The sequence below is a fragment of the Xiphophorus maculatus genome, chromosome 2 (assembly GCF_002775205.1).
Source record: "Xiphophorus maculatus strain JP 163 A chromosome 2, X_maculatus-5.0-male, whole genome shotgun sequence".
Taxonomy (NCBI): domain Eukaryota; kingdom Metazoa; phylum Chordata; class Actinopteri; order Cyprinodontiformes; family Poeciliidae; genus Xiphophorus; species Xiphophorus maculatus.
In genome coordinates this window covers 30173149-30192165 of record NC_036444.1, presented here as the reverse complement: position 1 = coordinate 30192165, position 19017 = coordinate 30173149, and the positions used below count along the sequence as shown (strand labels likewise).

The window sequence follows — 19017 nt, the reverse complement described above, 5'->3', positions numbered from 1 at the left end:
TGTTCTGTACAAAGTTGAATGTGCTGACAACAAAATCACACAAAAATTATCAATGGAAATCAAATGTATTAACCAATGGAGGCCTGGATTTGGAGCCACACACAAAATTAAAGTGAAATAACACTACACGCTGATCCAACTTTAATGTAATGTCCTTAAAACAAGTCAAAATGAGGCTCAGTATTGTGTGTGGCCTCCACGTGCCTGTATGACCTCCCTACAACACCTGGGCATGCTCCTGATGAAGTGGCGGATGGTCTCCTGAGGGATCTCCTCCCAGACCTGGACTAAAGCATCCGCCAACTCCTGGACAGTCTGTGGTGCAACGTGACGTTGGTGGATGGAGCGAGACATGATGTCCCAGATGTGCTCAATGGGATTCAGGTCTGGGGAACGGGCTGGCCAGTCCATAGCTTCAAAGCCTTCATCTTGCAGGAACTGCTGACACACTCCAGCCACATGAGGTCTAGCATTGTCCTGCATTAGGAGGAACCCAGGGCCAACCGCACCAGCATATGGTCTCACAAGGGGTCTGAGGATCTCATCTCGGTACCTAATGGCAGTCAGGCTACCTCTGGTGAGCACATGGAGGGCTGTGCGGCCCTCCAAAGAAATGCCACCCCACACCATTACTGACCCACCGCCAAACCGGTCATGCTGAAGGATGTTGCAGGCAGCAGACCGCTCTCCACGGCGTCTCCAGACTCTGTCACATCTGTCACATGTGCTCAGTGTGAACCTGCTTTCATCTGTGAAGAGCACAAGGCGCGAGTGGCGAATTTGCCAATCCTGGTGTTCTCTGGCAAATGCCAAGCGTCCTGCACGGTGTTGGGCTGTGAGCACAACCCCCATCTGTGGACGTCAGGCCCTCATACCATCCTCATGGAGTCGGTTTCTAACTGTTTGTGCAGACACATGCACATTTGTGGCCTGCTGGAGGTCATTTTGCAGGGCTCTGGCAGTGCTTCTCCTGTTCCTTCTTGCACAAAGGCAGAGGTAGCGGTCCTGCTGCTGGGTTGTTGCCCTCCTACGGCCTCCTCCACGTCTCCTGGTGTACTGGCCTGTCTCCTGGTAGCGCCTCCAGCCTCTGGACACTATGCTGACAGACACAGCAAACCTTCTTGCCACAGCTCGCATTGATGTGCCATCCTGGATGAGCTGCACTACCTGAGCCACTTGTGTGGGTTGTGGAGTCCGTCTCATGCTACCACCACCAACATTCAAAACTGACCAAAACATCAGCCAGACAGCATAGGTACTGAGAAGTGGTCTGTGGTCCCAACTGCAGAACCACTCCTTTATTGAGTGTGTCTTGCTAATTGCCAATAATTTCCACCTGTTGTCTATTCCATTTGCACAACAGCAGGTGAAATTGATTGTCAATCAGTGTTGCTTCCTAAGTGGACAGTTTGATTTCACAGAAGTTTGATTTACTTGGAGTTATATTGTGTTGTTTAAGTGTTTTAAGTGTTTATTAAATTTTTTCTTTAATTAAATTTTTATTTATTTATTTATTTATTTTCCTGGGACTTTAACCCGACTTTTCCTTTTAATACCGTCAATCTCTATACCCCAGGGTGAAAAGATCCTTTACTATTTCAGATTTTATCATTTAGAATTTGCAAAGTTAATTTGTTAGCATGAGTTGAGTATCCCACCTGATAACAGTGGTTTTGAGTTCGTTGATCCCAGCACTGGAGTCGTGGAACCGACCAACAGCCCTCTTCTCTCTCAAATCCTAAACGAGGTTTGAGGCTGGAGTCTAGTCCAAGTTGGCCAAACGCTGTTTGTCGACGTCCTCGGATGTCCAGTCAAGGGATCCGGGTCACGGCACCAAATTGTTGTGGAAAAAACTATTTTACCAAGCACTGTCAGGTGAAGTCACTCAATCAGGTTTATTCATATATTGTACACAATACAGAGAGCTTGTAGGACAATCAATAATGAAGAAGGTGTGGATGAAAAGCTCTGCCAGGCAGAGACAACACATGAGTTTTATACCAAGGATAAGGAATTCAAAACAAGGTGCGAGACTGTCTGGTTCTGATGCAGCTGTAGAAAACAACTCCCAGCCTTGTACATCTAACCCAAATAGTTCTTTTGGTGAGAGTTCACAGGCATTTCATATAACATGATCAGCAGATGTTAACTTGTAGTAATTTTCCACCACCATGTGTTAAAATTCCAATCTCACAGTTTTCACAGCAGTCCATGCCAACACTTTTTTTCTCGTCAAACCCTTTAAACAGTCATTAGGTTGCACAAAGCAAAAGTTAAGCTATGAACACAGAGGCCTGTCTTTGACTTTAACCTTAATAACAAGTCCTGTAAAATGTTGTGTAAGGTCAAAATCATTGTTTTACATCACATTACTTGTTTGAAAGACCAGTCTCCACAATGTTGAATATAGACTGCAAAATATCTGAAAATATCTGAAACATTTGTTTCAACTGTTGCATTCCCAAATTAGTCTGATTTTGTTACATTACCAGAGAAAATGTTTCCAGTTTCACTGGCTATCAATAATCAATAATACATGTGATTCCTCACTTTTACTTGGTGATTTGGACTTGACTGGCTCATAGCGTCCCCCTCTAATATATTACTGATTTATATATTATGTCAAATTAAAAGTTTTATTCTGGAACCAGAAGAGTCGCCACTCATTCTTCCTCCCAGACAGAGAAGGCCAGTGAAAATTGCAAGTTCGGAATTTCCATAAAGATTATATAAACAGGGTCTTGAGATTTATGCATATGAACTTAATATAAAAAGAAAATAGCTTACCTGATGTCTAGAGGCTGCTTTCATGTTGGCTTTACTGCACCTGAAAACAAACAGAAAAACACTAAATAAGAAAAGAAGTGTCAAGCAGGAAAAAGAAGTTGAACAAAACAAAACAGTCAACACTTCTTACCTTTTGTTGAATGAAGTAAGTACAGATCAGGACCAGCTGGAATGTGTGTATGACTGCACTGAATTTACTTTTTCATTACATGGCTGGAGATGACATGATGTAGTGTTAGTGCATTTTACTTAAAGAATGATGACATGACCTTGATACTTTTCCAGTTTCACAGATTTGCAGAGTTCTGATGGAGGACTAGACAGCGTCCTGCAGTGGGTAGCCCTCTGCTGACCCTGTGTGGTTGACAGGGTCGCTGAAGTAACTCTACACTGAAAAACATTTTAAGTTATGACAGAAAGTCAGGAAGCAACTTTCATCTCCTAATAAACGCTAAATCAATAAAAGATTTGTAGCATGACTAGAGTTAGCTTACATTTCTTTCACAGTTAAATGCTTGCTTTTCAATGCTGGAACAGTAAGAAAGAAATAATGATAGAGGACATGGAATCTTGTACTGTTGTGGACGTTCTATTTTTTATTCTTTTCTATATTTGATATCATGGTAAAATACTGAGGATAAAAGGTAATTATGACCGACATCTGCACTTTGACAGCAGTTTGATTCTGGTATTTAAACATTACAGTGAACTAGACTAATAAAGCTGTAGCCGCTACACAATTTTACCAGGTTGAGGGTTAGGGTCTCATTTTGTATCGTGGTTAGCTATGAGCAAACAGAAAGTGCTGGATTTTTGTTGAAAGTTGTAGGAAATTGATAATTGAGTGTTCTACCAAATAAACATGCCTAACATTCTGCAACAATAAAATGTTGGCTTTCACTGAACCGTAAATACAAAGGCACACATTTAATGCATTAGACTGGTGTACAGAAAAATTAGGTAAGTTTGGTAAACCTTGCCACGGGTCCTAATGTAGCCAATGCATCTGTTTTACAGTGTTGTCTCTCACTGAGTTTAAATATAAGTTATTATGTATGAAACAGAACATGTTGACATAAAAAAGCTAGTTGGAATTGTAAAACAAAGGCATCTTTACTCATCTAAACTATTGCATTCAATTTATTTTTTAAAATCTCACATTGATAAGTAAGGAACACATGAGGGACAGTATTGGGTTTGGTGTCTTAGACGAGGATGCTTGTTGCCTAAAAATGTTGTGGCTTGAATAACCCACCATCCAGAGGACGGTCAACCATTCTAGCTAATGCTGCTTAATGCACTATACAAATGTACAATAACAAAAGCAGGCTGAAACACACTCGTTTATGAAACAAAAGATGATTTGATAAAGAATGTAAGACATTTCAGAAGCGTGTAAACAGCCCAGAGCAACTGAAGGTGTAGAGTTCAGTTCTTTAAGCGCTCTCAAACATCTTCTTCCTGTCAGCTTTGTCCTCAATGTTCTTACGCCAGTCACCCACTGCCTCTGTGGGCTGAAGCACACACACACACACACACACACACCAACACACGCAGTCAACTGTTAGCAAAACGCAACAACAGTTGGTCCAAGCTTCCTTTGACAAAATTCTCACCTCCTCTTTGGTCTCCTTCTTGACCTGCTTCAGGTTGGCCCTCAGGTCCAGGTTGACCGTGTGTTTGGAGCCCAGCAGAGCCTTCAGCATGGCGTCGGCGGACATACGCACCTTCTTCAGGGCGGGCTTCTTCACTCCAGCCAGATCCACCACTTTGATCTTCAGGTCCTCAATCTGGGAGCAACGGAGCAGTATCGAACTGAAACTAAAGACCAGTGTCCTGTTGTCTTCTAACAGCATGCTTCCAAACAGATGTGCTTGATGGTTTTCATTCCAACATCATGATGAGATCAATGAAAGTGTACGATAAAATCTTCAGAAGATCTACCTCTTTATCAGCCTTGCCAACTTTGGCCTCCAAGTCATATCTCTCTTCATCCACTTTGTCGATGACAGCGTGTAACTTTTTGCAGGTTTCCTTGTTTTAATTGAGAAGTGATGGTTACTTATTGATATTAGAAAGCAGATAGTGATTAGTTTTAAGTTACGTTTTAAAAGATGAATAGATGAAATGTAAATAAGTAACTGAGCAAAACTAAATGAAACCTTTCTTGACCAAGACTAATGGACACCAGTCTTTGCTAGTCTCATTAATGAACTGATGGAACACACAGAGATACTGATAGAGGGTCTCTATCAGAGCGTTGTGTTGTGAAGCTGAGGGTCTCTCACCATGAGGGTGGCCTGGTCTCCACTGAGGTTTGGTGCAGGACAGTTCTCAGCCATGTAGGCCTCCTTGGCTACAACCAGATCCTTCTTCTCCTTCTCAAGCCAGGTTGCAGCCACCGATAGAACCAAACTCTGAGGGGAAGGACAGAGGATAGGCCTTCATGAAAGAATCGTTTTTATTATTCAATAGACTTTCAGGCTTTGTTGATGCAAATGCTGCTTTTTATGAGAAAGAAAATGTCGCTCAGATTTATTATTTGTTGAGTTTTTCTTAGAAAGATTTACAAACTTAAAAAAGTAAATGTTTCCAATTTTGACATGAATTTGATAACAAAGTTGAGCAAAAGCACATCAGAGTATGCATATTACTGCATATATTGGATTATAGAAAGATGGACGGACGGACGGACGGACGGACGGACGGACGGACGGACGGACGGACGGACGGACGGACGGACGGACGGACGGACGGACGGACGGACGGACGGACGGACGGACGGACGGACAGACAGACAGACAGACAGACAGACAGACAGACAGATAGATAGATAGATAGATAGATAGATAGATAGATAGATAGATAGATAGATAGATAGTTAGTATATTTACCCTTACAGTTCAGTCTTGCTTTTTTTTCTTGTACTTTTTATCTAATCTTGAACATGTGTGCCTTTGTTTACCTTTAACTTGCTGCTCATATACAGAACAGTAAAACTATTTCTGTTTCTATTCATGAGACATTTAAAGAATCAAAAACTCAGTTATTTGGTGAGATTGGAATCAGGATTGGTTTAGAAATGGAGTACTAAAAACTTTCTTAAATTGTCTAACTTTCCTCGCCTCAATTTTTCTATTTCCATTCAGGACCATTGATATTGTTCTCCACTGACTGGAGTGAAAGTCAGTCAGTAGGGTTAGGGTCAGTGTGTTGGCTGATCCTAACCCTATCCTTAACCCTGAAACTCCAGTCAGTGGAAACTGAACAATAGTTCTGATGGTGACAAAACAAAATTATCAAGAGCCTTAGCAAATTAAACAACATCCTACAGCAAGGCTCTTCATCTCCTGATGTCCTGTAATCGGGTTTGCTGAAATTGGGAAACACTGACTGACATCAGATGGGGACCAGTAATCTAGCCATATTCATGTTTATGATTACATTCTAGTTTCTAAATGCAAATAAGCCTTCATCAAGTTCTAAAATTCTTAAAGGGATGCATTATCACAACGTGTTTCTGTCACTACACACAAGTCAGAAAACACTGTTCTCACATGTTAATATTGTATTTTAAAAAAATCTCAGAATAGGCGCAAAAATATTTAAAATTGAAAGTAATCTAGAAAAAGTAGGAGAAAAAGTATCATGGCTGGAGATCAAAAGGGATTCCCACTCCAACATTCCCACGGGGGGAAAACTTACTATATTCAAATATGTACTGAGGATAAACATTGTGTAAGTTAGTGAAATTGTATAGTGCAGTAAGAAACATAATGAAAACACAAAGATAAATATCATGGTAAACATTCATTTTTCCTATTATTATATAGATTATTTGACTAAAATTATAAAGGCAGATTAAACCTACAGCCATAATAATGCTGAAAAAAGCTAACAAGATATATACACTGTAAAATAAATTAAGAAATGTTTTTTTGTTTTATTTTTGCAGAAATTCTTCAACTTTGGATTTGATCTGCACTTGGGGCTCTTTAAATGAGTAGTGTGTTGGCTGAGTGTAGCCTAACTTTGGAGATAGTTTGTTATTGACAGAGAACTGTCAGACCATGACTCCACTTGATTTGATTAAAGTGGAATTGCACAGGGAGGCAGTCAAACTAGTAGGCACCCAATCATGCTCCATGTTCACAAAATAAGAGAAAAGGTGTTTCACAACACACCACAAACCTGGCTTCCAAGAAAACATATTTAAGAGAAAACTGTAAATCTTGCATCATTCTGCCTAAACTGACAGAAATTCATTGGCAGCCAAAAGAAAGTGTTGAACTTCACCAAACATCCAGCAATATGTTCTGTTTAAAGAACATCCATGACAACAATGAATTATAAAATGTTCCCTTAAAAATAAAATAAGACCCTGTGGTGGGACAAAGATCAACAATTCTCAACAAAGAGCATGAATGAACAGGCAGTCAAAGAGATTTTCACTCTAGAATAGAGTGGAGGACATATTTTGATTGGGTGGTCAATAAAGAAAAATTCATAATTTCATTTGGTTTGCTTTACTTTCACAAGAATTGCCAGGACAACATGATGAGCTGGTTGTGCTACAGCGATGTCACAAGGCTAAGAGCTCCTCATGAGGCATCGAGCCAGACAGCAAGTTGTTCAGTGGTCATGAGACAAATGTAGAGAGAGAACTTAAACATTTTTAGGTATCATATATGTCTGGAAATTACTACATTTAGGACACATCATCACTTCTTCTCTTGATGGTCCAGTTCCATTTCAACCGTAACCGGATCACAACAAGGTTCACTTGAAAATAAAGCTCCAAGTTTTCAGGCAGAACAGAGCTGGTTTGTTTGCAGCACCAGAGTTCAGATGGGCTTTTACACCTGAGCAAAGTAAAGTTAATCATTTATTTTTCTTTAAATAAAGAAGTAAACTAATAAAGGATATATTTTTTAAAGTTTTTTGGCTCAAACAGCCTTTATTTGAGAGTAGTTAGACAGGAAAGTGGGTAATAAAAGTGTTAGGATCTGGGGAAGGCTGGTTGGGGGGTCTCTAGTTTCTCCACCAGGGGGCATCCTGGGACCTTCCGGAGGGCGTGAACCTGGAGCTGCACACCTGCTGCCACTTACCTTTGTTTGGAGGGGTTTATCAGGATGGAGCCGCCGACACTCCAGTGCCAGAGTGTTAGCCTGTGATGGTACTATCATTGTAGCTCACCTCCGACCACCTAGTCTCCGAGTAACCACCTTTTGTGCTGCTTTTCCTAGATTGTCGTCCCGTGAAGCCCTGAGAATCTCCAAACTTCTACGAACCAGATCCCTGGTCAAGCGGATCCCTTCCGGCACCTGTCTGAGATCTCCCTCCATTCACCTGTCCGCCCTCTAGAGAAACTCACGCCCTCGTTCCAGCCTGCAGATCCGGATCCTAGCGGTTCACCTCTCCGTGCTCTGATGAGCGCACCGGCAAAGATCCAGAACCACACAGACGAGCACCAGTTCCGGACCACCCTGCACAAACCTGTTTGCACTGTATTAATAAATCACCTTTAACTTTACCCGTCTCCAGAGTGTGTTCTGCGCATGTGGGTTCGAAAGATTGACCTCAACATGACAGAACACTCTGGCCAACAACAAACCCCAGCAGACGCACTCCGAAGAAGCTTAGCGGAACAACATTCCCTAATTCAAAGCCACGATTCTGCCTTACGAGAACTAAATAAACGCCAGATCGAGGCAAATAACCGTCTTGATGAAATCGCAAGCTTTTTACAGTCATCCCGTCAGCAGTCTCCAGAACCTGTACCAGTTCCCCCACCCGGTCCCAGTACCGCAGCAGCCGTAGTCCATTCCACGTCTTCAGAGTGTCGGCCACCTAACCCGGAAAGATTCTCAGGTGACGGGAGTAAGTTCAGAGGATTTCTTTTCCAGTGCACAATATTATTTAATCACTCCCCGCACTGTTTTTCCCATGACGGAGCCAAGATCTCATTCATAATTTCCCACTTATCAGGCCAGGCGTTAGACTGGGCAGAGTCGAGGTTTTCTTCATCCACAACTTATGATTGCACCTTTGAGGAGTTCTTGAAAGAATTTAAACAAGCGTTTAACCAAGACTCAGACAAGACTTTAAGTTCCCGAGATCTGCTAGAAATTAAACAGGGTCAGCGAACCGTAGCCGAGTTCGCCATTGACTTCCGCATTAAAGCGGCGGCGTCTGGGTGGAACCCTCCGGCACTTAAAAGTGCTTTCTACAACGCCCTCCAAGATAGCATAAAGGACTTACTAGCTACTTTAGACGAGCCCAAGACCCTGGAGGAGTTGATTAGTTTGGCTATCCGTTTGGATAACAGAACCCGCGCTCGGGCTAAAGGTAAAAGAGATCCATCTGTGAGAGTGGCTGTGGAGGGCTTATCACCTAATCTTTCTACTGCAGTCGTTCCGCCGGCGGCAGAAGCAGAGCCCATGCAGATCGGGCACACTCGCCTCTCCCCCGAAGAAAGGCAGAGACGAATGAGTGCCAAACTCTGTTTGTATTGCGGCGCAGCGGGGCATTTCATCGCTTCCTGTCCTACAAAGGTAAAAGCCAGGGTCCGCTGGTAGATGCGAGGAGGCTGGCGGACCATCAAATTAAAGAAGAGTCTCCTCGTTTACTATTACTCATCACTCTTTCTGTTCACGATCAATCCATAACGCTTTCAGCTATGGTTGATTCCGGTTGTGAGCGCAATTTAATGGATTCCAGCCTCGCGCAACAACTGTCCATTGAAACTGTTCCTTTAAAGGTCCCCTTGAAGGTTTCAGCTCTGGACGGCAGAGCACTCCATCAGATAACCCACCAAACTGTCCCGCTGAATCTTCTGATCTCTGGTAATCACCATGAAAAGATTTCATTTTTTATTTTTCCCGCAGCCAGTTCCGCTATCATCCTGGGCTTCGACTGGTTAGAATGTCATAATCCCCACATCGACTGGTCTGAACGACACATAATTTCCTGGTCCATTAACTGTCACTCATCTTGTCTCCGCTCAGCCTTGCCGCCAGGTCCGTCACCGGAGGGCCAGCAGGAGGCAGACCCACCTGATCTCTCAGCTATTCCGGTGGAGTATCACGATTTAGCCGCGGTTTTCAGCAAGGTAAAAGCACTGTCACTCCCTACGATTGTGTGATAGACCTGTTACCCGGAGCTCCCCTGCCGAACAGTCGCTTGTACAATATTTCCCGGACAGAGAGAGAAACCATGGAAAAATACATTAAGGAGTCCCTTGATGCAGGGATAATCCGCACCTCGTCTTCCCCGTTAGGGGCGGGGTTTTTCTTTGTTGAAAAGAAAGATGGGTCTCTCAGACCATGCATTGATTACCGAGGTCTCAATCAAATCACAGTTAAAAATAAATATCCATTTACCCCTCCTTTCATCTGCGTTCGAGCCTGTTCAAGGAGCCACCATCTTTACTAAGCTGGATTTAAGAAATGCTTATCACCTCCTACGCATACGGGATGGGGATGAGTGGAAAACTGCATTTAAGACCCCATTAGGCCATTTCGAGTATTTAGTCATGCCTTTTGGTTTATCAAATGCCCCATCCTGTTTTCAAGCCCTGATAAACGATGTCCTGAGGGATTTTCTGAACATTTTCGTTTTTGTCTACCTTGACGACATTCTAATTTATTCTAAAAGTCTTCCAGAACACCAGAAACATGTCCGTCTTGTTCTCCAGCGGTTACTGGAGAACCGGCTGTTCGTCAAAGCTGAGAAATGTGAGTTTCATCAACCATCTGTTACATTTCTTGGTTATGTCTTAGAGGGTGGACAGGTCAGACCATCAGAGGACAAGATCAGAGCAGTTCTAGAGTGGCCGGTTCCTGAAACCAGGAAACAGCTCCAAAGGTTCCTCGGGTTTGCAAATTTCTATAGGCGGTTTATCAGAAATTACAGTCAAACCGCCCTGCCGTTAACTTCTCTAACCTCACTCAAGACCACCTTCTCCTGGACTCCCGAAGCAGACGCCGCCTTTTCGAAGCTAAAGTCGTTATTTGCTAATGCACCCATACTCGTCCAACCTGACCCCACCAAACAGTTTGTCCTTGAGGTGGACGCCTCAGATTCTGGTGTAGGTGCCGTCCTTTCACAGTTTTCAGACTCTGACCATAAGACTCATCCCTGTGCCTTTTACTCCCGCAGATTGTCTCCAGCTGAAAGAAACTATGATGTGGGAGACCGTGAGCTGCTCGCCATCAAACTGGCTCTTGAGGAGTGGAGACATTGGCTGGAGGGCACAACGCACCCTGTACTGGTTTGGACAGATCACAAAACTCTTGCCTATTTGAAAACTGCTAGGCGTCTTAACCCCCGACAGTCACGATGGTCGTTATTTTTCTCCCGGTTTAACCTATCCATTTCTTATCGCCCTGGCTCCAGAAATACTAAACCAGATGCGCTTTCCCGGTTGTACTCCCCTGACGATTCTGACAGGTCTCCGGCCCCCATTCTGCCCCCCAATTGTTCCATCGCGTCGGTCACTTGGGAGGTTGAAGATCTGATAAAACAAGCCCAATTGTCTGAACCCGGTCCTGGTACCGGTCCTCCCAACAAGGTTTATGTACCCACTTCTGTCAGACCGAGACTCATCAATTGGATGCACTCTACCAAGTTCTCTGCCCACCCAGGGGTCAGTAGAACTATTTCGCTCATATCCCGTCGATTCTGGTGGCCGTCGAGCTACAAGGACATTAAGGAGTATGTGTTAGCCTGCTCCGTCTGTGCTCGTAATAAACCGTCCCATCAACTTCCGGCTGGTCAGCTCCAACCGCTTCCTACCCCTAAACGACCCTGGTCTCACGTTGCTCTGGATTTTGTTACAGGACTACCCGTTTCGGGGGGTATGTCCACCATCCTCGCAGTTATTGACCGGTTCTCCAAGGCTTGTCATCTGATCTCTTTAAAGAAACTTCCTTCTGCCTTTCAGACGGCTCAGCTCCTGGTCAAGCACGTTTTTCGACTACATGGCATCCCGCAGGAGATACTGTCTGACCGGGGACCTCAGTTCGTAGCGCGGGTATGGAAACATTTTTGTGCTGCCTTGGGGGCTAAGGTTTCCTTGTCCTCTGGTTATCATCCACAGAGTAATGGCCAAACTGAACGCATGAACCAGGAGCTGGAAGCTATGCTCAGATGCCTCACATCGACCAACCCCATCGACTGGAACAAGTACCTTTCATGGGTCGAGTATGCTCACAATTCTCACGTCTCCTCCGCTACTGGTCTCTCCCCTTTTGAAATCTCATTAGGTTACCAACCTCCGTTGTTTCCTTCAGAAGAGAAGGTCATTGCTGTCACCTCAGTGCAACACCACATCCGCCGCTGCAGGGCCATCTGGAAGACTGCGGTGTCCGCCCTTAATCGCACCCTGGAACAGAACCGCCGATTTGCTGACCGCAGACGGAAACCTGCACCTGTCTATACTCCCGGTCAACAGGTTTGGCTCTCGACCAAGGATATACCGCTGAAATCCATGTCTAAGAAGCTGTCCCCCCGTTTTATTGGGCCGTACAAAGTCGAATCGGTTATCAGTCCATCAGCGGTCCGTCTGCAGCTACCCTCTTCACTCAGAGTTCATCCCACCTTTCATGTTTCCCAAATCAAGCCCGTTGTTTCCAGTTCCTTGCACCCGCCACCGGAACCCCCTCCGCCCGCCCGAGAGTTTGAAGGGGGCCCCGTTTACTCTGTCCGCCAGATTGTCGATTCCCGCAGGCGGGGTAGGGGTTGGCAATACTTAGTGGATTGGGAGGGTTATGGCCCTGAGCACCGTCAATGGGTTCCCGCCTCTTATATTGTTGACCCGTCTCTGATTTCGGACTACCGTTCCTCTCTCCCTTCTGGGTCTGCTGGACCGCCAGGTGGCGGTCATTGAGGGGGGGGTACTGTTAGGATCTGGGGAAGGCTGGTTGGGGGGTCTCTAGTTTCTCCACCAGGGGGCATCCTGGGACCTTCCGGAGGGCGTGAACCTGGAGCTGCACACCTGCTGCCACTTACCTTTGTTTGGAGGGGTTTATCAGGATGGAGCCGCCGACACTCCAGTGCCAGAGTGTTAGCCTGTGATGGTACTATCATTGTAGCTCACCTCCGACCACCTAGTCTCCGAGTAACCACCTTTTGTGCTGCTTTTCCTAGATTGTCGTCCCGTGAAGCCCTGAGAATCTCCAAACTTCTACGAACCAGATCCCTGGTCAAGCGGATCCCTTCCGGCACCTGTCTGAGATCTCCCTCCATTCACCTGTCCGCCCTCTAGAGAAACTCACGCCCTCGTTCCAGCCTGCAGATCCGGATCCTAGCGGTTCACCTCTCCGTGCTCTGATGAGCGCACCGGCAAAGATCCAGAACCACACAGACGAGCACCAGTTCCGGACCACCCTGCACAAACCTGTTTGCACTGTATTAATAAATCACCTTTAACTTTACCCGTCTCCAGAGTGTGTTCTGCGCATGTGGGTTCGAAAGATTGACCTCAACATGACAAAAAGAGGGGGAAGACATGCTGGAAAGGCCGACAGGCCTGGAATTGAACCTGCGACGGCCACATCAAGGACTAAGGCCTCCTTATGTGGTACATGATCTGGTGTTGCGTTCCTGTATCACTGCAGCACCCTGGTTGGTACAGGATCTGTCTCTGGTGAAGCTTGTGTCACGGCGTCAGACGTCAGGATACGAACAAGGCATTAAACTTAATTGCTTCAGGTAAAGTCAAAGTAAAAAGTTCCTTTAAGTTAACATTTTTTTACTTTTAAGTTAATAAAACACAAAAAAGTAAGTTGTCATCACTAAACCGAAAGAATGAAATGAGATTAATGTAAATACATCCATAACATGAACTACATCCCAAACACACTTTTGTACTTGGGCTGGTTGCTTAGTGCATTGCTGTGTGATTGGATGCAAGTGAATTTTGCAAACAGGGGACATGAGAGAAAGTGTATAGGAATGTTTAGTGAACAGAGAAATGGTACGCAGTAAGTAATTAAATCAAACTAAACTAGTTGAGAGTCAAATGATTGAGTCAAACACCATGAACTCAATCATTAACTTGACTGTCAGTAACTTAAAGGACCCATTACAACTTTTTTAAAGAAATTTTTTAAGAAACAAAAATATATTGATAACATTCTAAGATACTTTTCTCCAGACTGTTTTACCAGAATTAGATTAGCAACAACTGTGTTGTGTAATGTAATGACTATTGCAGTGAAGGTTTTGCTTAGCAGAGTGTGTTCTGAATCAGTATAACACATGATGAAGGCCCAGCCCAGTAAGCAGACTGCTTTACCTTCAGGTGGTGTTTGCGGCTGGAAGTCATCTTCTTCCTGTGAGAGACACAAACAAAATGAAACATACTGAATATTAAAATGGACTCTAATCAATTTCATACATCTGTTTCCTCTTTTATGTGTCAGTGTTTATAAGAGTTGATGCTTTTGAGCTAAAGTTTGCACATTATGAATATGTTTTCAGTCAAGTTAAGCCAAAGGTCTGAAAACACACACACTGTCTCTTCAGCGGAAAGGAAAAAGAGAACTTACTCAGACATGTTGGCAGTTTCTTTCTTTCACAGCCTGTTTGGAAAAGAGAAACAGCAGAAGAAAAATAAGCATCTTATGACATGAGAGGCCCCGCAGTGTCCCAATGTTGCCTATTAAAACTTTTAATGAGCAGCTGAGGGGTGATAGAGCTAAGTTTAGGGGTAGGGTCAGATGTCACAGCTGGCACAGAGAGTGGGATAAGCCAAACATCCTGTGGGAATTAGCACTTAATTCTTATTGCAGAAAATAACTTTGCATGTGAATGTGCTGCAACAGCATCTTTAATAGCAGCCACTAAACACAAGCACACCTACGTACACACACACCCACACACACTGGACTTAAGTCACTCTAAGTCTTTGGACTGTAAGTCCAGTAGACTCAGAGTGTACCGGATCAAGGTTTCTGATCCCCAGTCAAATTCTATTATAGTATAATCAATTTCAGGCAGCTTAGCTGCTTTTGACACAATGTCAACAAACAGAGAAATAGGTTTGCTATTAAACTTTATAGGAAAACACAAATGTGACCTTTATTTTGTAAAAGCATGATTTTTTTTTTCAAAGACATTTTTCAACTCAGTTAAACATTTAATATGTAACATCACACCAAATGTGTTTCAATAAACTAAAAGGAGATATTCATTTTTTAAATCCTGATACATTAAAACATTGTTGTAAATCTTTTTTTTTTCATCCTCCACATTAAACTGTTCTATTTGTGGTGAGAAATCTCTATTGTGTTCAGGGAGCCTCTGTTCTTTGTGAACCACATGCATCTCCAGGAACCTTAACAGCCGACACTTAGCTATGCACATTTGTGAAGAAAAAATAAACCTGATGTCATAAACATGAGAACAAAAGAATAAGTTCCTCAAGCAATAATTAGAAATTTCAAATAAATATTTTTTTAAAAACTATTTTTAAATCACCCCTCACGTTGTTCTAAGCATAACAACAATATTTTACTGTATAAAATATACAAACCAATATTGAAAACCAAATACAGGCCACAAATCCTAAAAAGTCATGTCAGAAAAAAGAGAAAAAAGCAAATAATAGCTCCTTAGTTGAAATTTCTTTGCCTCCTTGTTGAATTTTTTGCCTTCTGCATTGCAGGATTTCATCACCTTAGCACTTTAACATGTTAATAATAAAGTCCATATGCTTGTACCAGCTGTACAGAGACACCATGAATAAAAAAAGGAGGTAGAAAAGCAGCCAGGTCTCACCTACAATGAAACAGAAAGCCAAGAAGGAGGTCAGTAGAGGCAGTGAGAACAAATCACCATCAGGGCGTTTTTATATATGAGGCTTCAGTTCTGGATGTGGAGTGGCTTTTTATGGAAATACAAGATCGTCAGTCCAATCAGCCATCAAGCGCCTGAAATATCACCATCCCCCAACTTCATCTCATCAAGGAGGAGCATCTATTTGTTTTCTATTTGAATCTTGTACAGGGGAGTAAATGGGCTGAAAAAGTCAGAAACGTATTCAAGTTTCAGGTCTGGTGATAATAATTCCCCAGGAGTTTTAGCTAAAGTTATGAAGAAAATGAAATCACACACACACAAAAAAATATCTTCACTGCAGCATCACCTTATCCGTCACCAAACTGGGAAAGAAAAGTTGTTTCATCATTAAATAAATATCTTCTCTAGTTCCTACCATCATGAAGAAGATTTCCCCTGTTGCAGAAGGAATGTGTTGCATCCCAGAGCTCACTCTGTTAGCGTTAGCGTGTCATGTATCCAGCAGAAGGACATTATTCTTGAGAACCAGTCACCCCATGTTTCTGCTGGAGAAGTGCTTTGGAAACAGTCTGTCACACTTTACATTTGACTTTCAAGCTATGGGAGGAGACAAAGAGTTAAAGGTCTCAGTGAGATGCAGTTTTACTCTCAGCTGATCCAAATAATCTAACATCTGCTATCACACTTTGCGCTTGACCTGCTGTGTGATGTACACCTGTCTCCAAGCTGTAAAAAAAAAAAAAAAGCATTTTGACTCAAATTTCTTTACCTTTCTTAACACAGACATGATTACGTTGTTGTTCAAGTCACCTGTGAGTGCAGAAACAGAAGCAGGGCATAGAGGTGCTCAAGAACCAATAACACTATTACTCCAAATAAAGTCTTATGCTCCCCTACCCTTCACTCTATAAATATCACCAACTCATTTACTGCCTGGTAAGCATTTCACTTTGGCTTAATGGTTGGAGATGTGAATCTGTCCACAGAAAGGCTTCCAGATTTTTCTCTGGCTGCCAGGAGACCTCTCATATTAACACAAGTTATAAAAATAAGGGGGGGTGATTTCAGGTGGGCAGGTTTTCCAGAAGCATTCGCTTTGACCCCTGCCTGGGTGCGATTGTAATTTACATTAAACTATCTACAAAATGTGACAGTTTAATGTACAAAATATGACCTTTCTCCATTTTCCATTCTTGTTCCTTTAGAAAAAAGTCACTTCTTAAGAAGACAGCAAGTTTTGACTCTTTCTCTGGTTTAACACACCTGGACCAATTGATGGTGCACCAGGGGGCCTCTGCAGAACGTGGACATGGGGAGGAGGTAGTTGGGACATTTGAATCAGTGGTAGTGGAGCAAAGACACAAATAATACTGGCAGAATGGTGGCACAGTTTCCAGAGTCTTGATAGATTATGTCTCCTTTGCCCTGTCACCTTGGAAACGGCACGCTGTTTGTAATGCAGCTCACTGATCAACCGAGCATTGCAGCACAATCACACATCTGTACAAGTATTCCTCACAAGCACTTCATAAACTTGATGGTAGTTTAGAGTGTGACATCACCACACAGCGCCATCTGCCATCTTGCGTATCCTCCTCTTGCTTTGTCCGTCATCTTGCTTGCTAGCAGACACACACACACACACACACACATACCTGTAAACCCACACCACATTGTTATTCTTTGTTTTGCCTTAGTCCTATCAAATCTTCATTCTCGTCGAGTCTTTCAGTTAACACTGCTTGGTTCTGACACACATGCTGAACTGCTTTGAGGATTAATGTTCTATGTCAGGAGCTTCTAACGTGTCAACCAAGCGTTAGGTGCTCCATCACACCTGAATCAATCAAAAGAAAGGTTTGTTATCAGGCCTCTGCCAAACCTGGAGTTGCTGTGTATGTATGGCCTCAGCTGTGTTGGAGAGGGAATGTGGCTAAAAGCTGGAGGACAGAAGCTCTCAAACACTGGAGTTGGAGACACCAGCTCTACATGCGGTTTCAGAACACCACTGCACAAATCTCCTCCTTTACTTGTTGTGCTATAATAGCACACCTCACCAGATTAGTACTCATAGGACAATACAGAGATAGAAAGGTCTCTGGCCTGAAAGTTATATAATGCTCTGACTAGGTTCGTTGTCGCTCAACAGCACTTCCCCAAGAACGGCGTTTTGCTCACAAAGCAAAAACGTCGGCAGATGATTCAGTCAACCTGGGCTACACTTCATCCTGCGCCATATTGACCAACCAGGGAATGTCTGAGTTGAACACCATCAGCTCAGACATTCACCTGTCGGTGGATCACCAGCTTCCTGACTGACCAGCACCGGGGGACCACCTTCTGTCACAGATCAGCACAGGTGTCCCCCAGTGGTGTGTTCCCTCCCCACACATCTTCTCTTAGTACATAACTGTCTGCTCCTCAGTGGGCCTCTCTCCTGAAGTTCAGAAATGACTCCGCTGTTATTGGACTGGTTCCAGAATCAGACCCCCCTCTCCCATCCTGTCCTCTGGCGGAACTCCTGTCTCCCTCCCTCCTTTACCATCCTCACTAAAACTGTGTCTGCTCTGGGTCTCTTTCGATTCCCAGGAACCACACTTTCTCACAAAAGTGTTCGGCTTCAGTTCAGTCTTTTAATATCAAATATCACCTCGTCAAGTGGGTAACAAAAAACACAAGACCCTGTTTAGGCTATCAAGTGTTGGAATGGAGGCCTGTCTGACATCTCTCTGACTATATTTATCCTCCCTCTGTATCCACAGCAAACTTTGTGTCACTGTCACCTTTGTTCATACATCACTTATGCTTTGAACATGATATCATGTGTGTCATCAAAGTGTTCAGACTGCAAGTTTTCATAATTAAATAGTTTTAATGTTGAATGTTGAAAACCTTCTGATCCTGATTTATATCATTTAAATTTTGCAATATTTAGATTATCTTTTGTGCATCAGTAAAAAGTGATATTTGAGGTGCAGGAATAATAGGTCTTATTCATCTGTGAATATCCATCAGCTGCAAATAAATGTGGTCCCATCAGTACAGGTATGCAAAAAAATATCTAAATACAGTGATTCAGAAATTTAAGGCTAATTTGGTAAAGAATTTAAATTTTTTTTTTTTACTAATTAGCTTCCCTTTTCTGCCAAGTTAAGAGTTTTGGGTTTTATTACCTAAAACTACATAATACAGTTTCGAAAGTAAAGATTTCAGTCAAACCATGTAAAGAAATCCTGTATACGAGCAACACTTTTTTTTTACTTTTCCAATTATTACTATCAGCAACAAATCTGATTAAAACCTCTGATGTGTTTTCCTTATCTATGATTTTGTTTAGTTTTAGTAAATTAATATTAAATTAAATTGCAGTACTCATGATTTGAGTCAGCTAAAAATATCTATGAAATGAAAACAGTAAAACTAAAA

At 43.0% G+C, this 19017-nt stretch overlaps 1 protein-coding gene across 2 annotated transcripts; it reads right to left on the bottom strand.

Annotated features, from left to right (window-relative positions):
• Positions 1-3365: 3365 nt before the first annotated feature.
• Positions 3366-15648, bottom strand: LOC102237572 (troponin I, fast skeletal muscle-like). 2 transcript variants are annotated; one of them, XM_014474391.2, is made up of 7 exons: positions 15571-15648; positions 14340-14372; positions 14087-14123; positions 5076-5204; positions 4732-4821; positions 4404-4577; positions 3366-4301 (listed from the first exon to the last, which is right to left on the bottom strand). In XM_014474391.2, exons 2-7 carry the CDS (start codon positions 14345-14347, stop codon positions 4224-4226), a joined length of 516 nt encoding a protein of 171 aa, XP_014329877.2. In that variant the 5' UTR covers positions 14348-14372; positions 15571-15648; the 3' UTR covers positions 3366-4223. The 2 variants fall into 2 exon arrangements, with proteins under 2 accessions (XP_014329877.2, XP_023204097.1); XM_023348329.1 differs by having other exon boundaries at positions 15575-15621.
• Positions 15649-19017: the final 3369 nt, after the last annotated feature.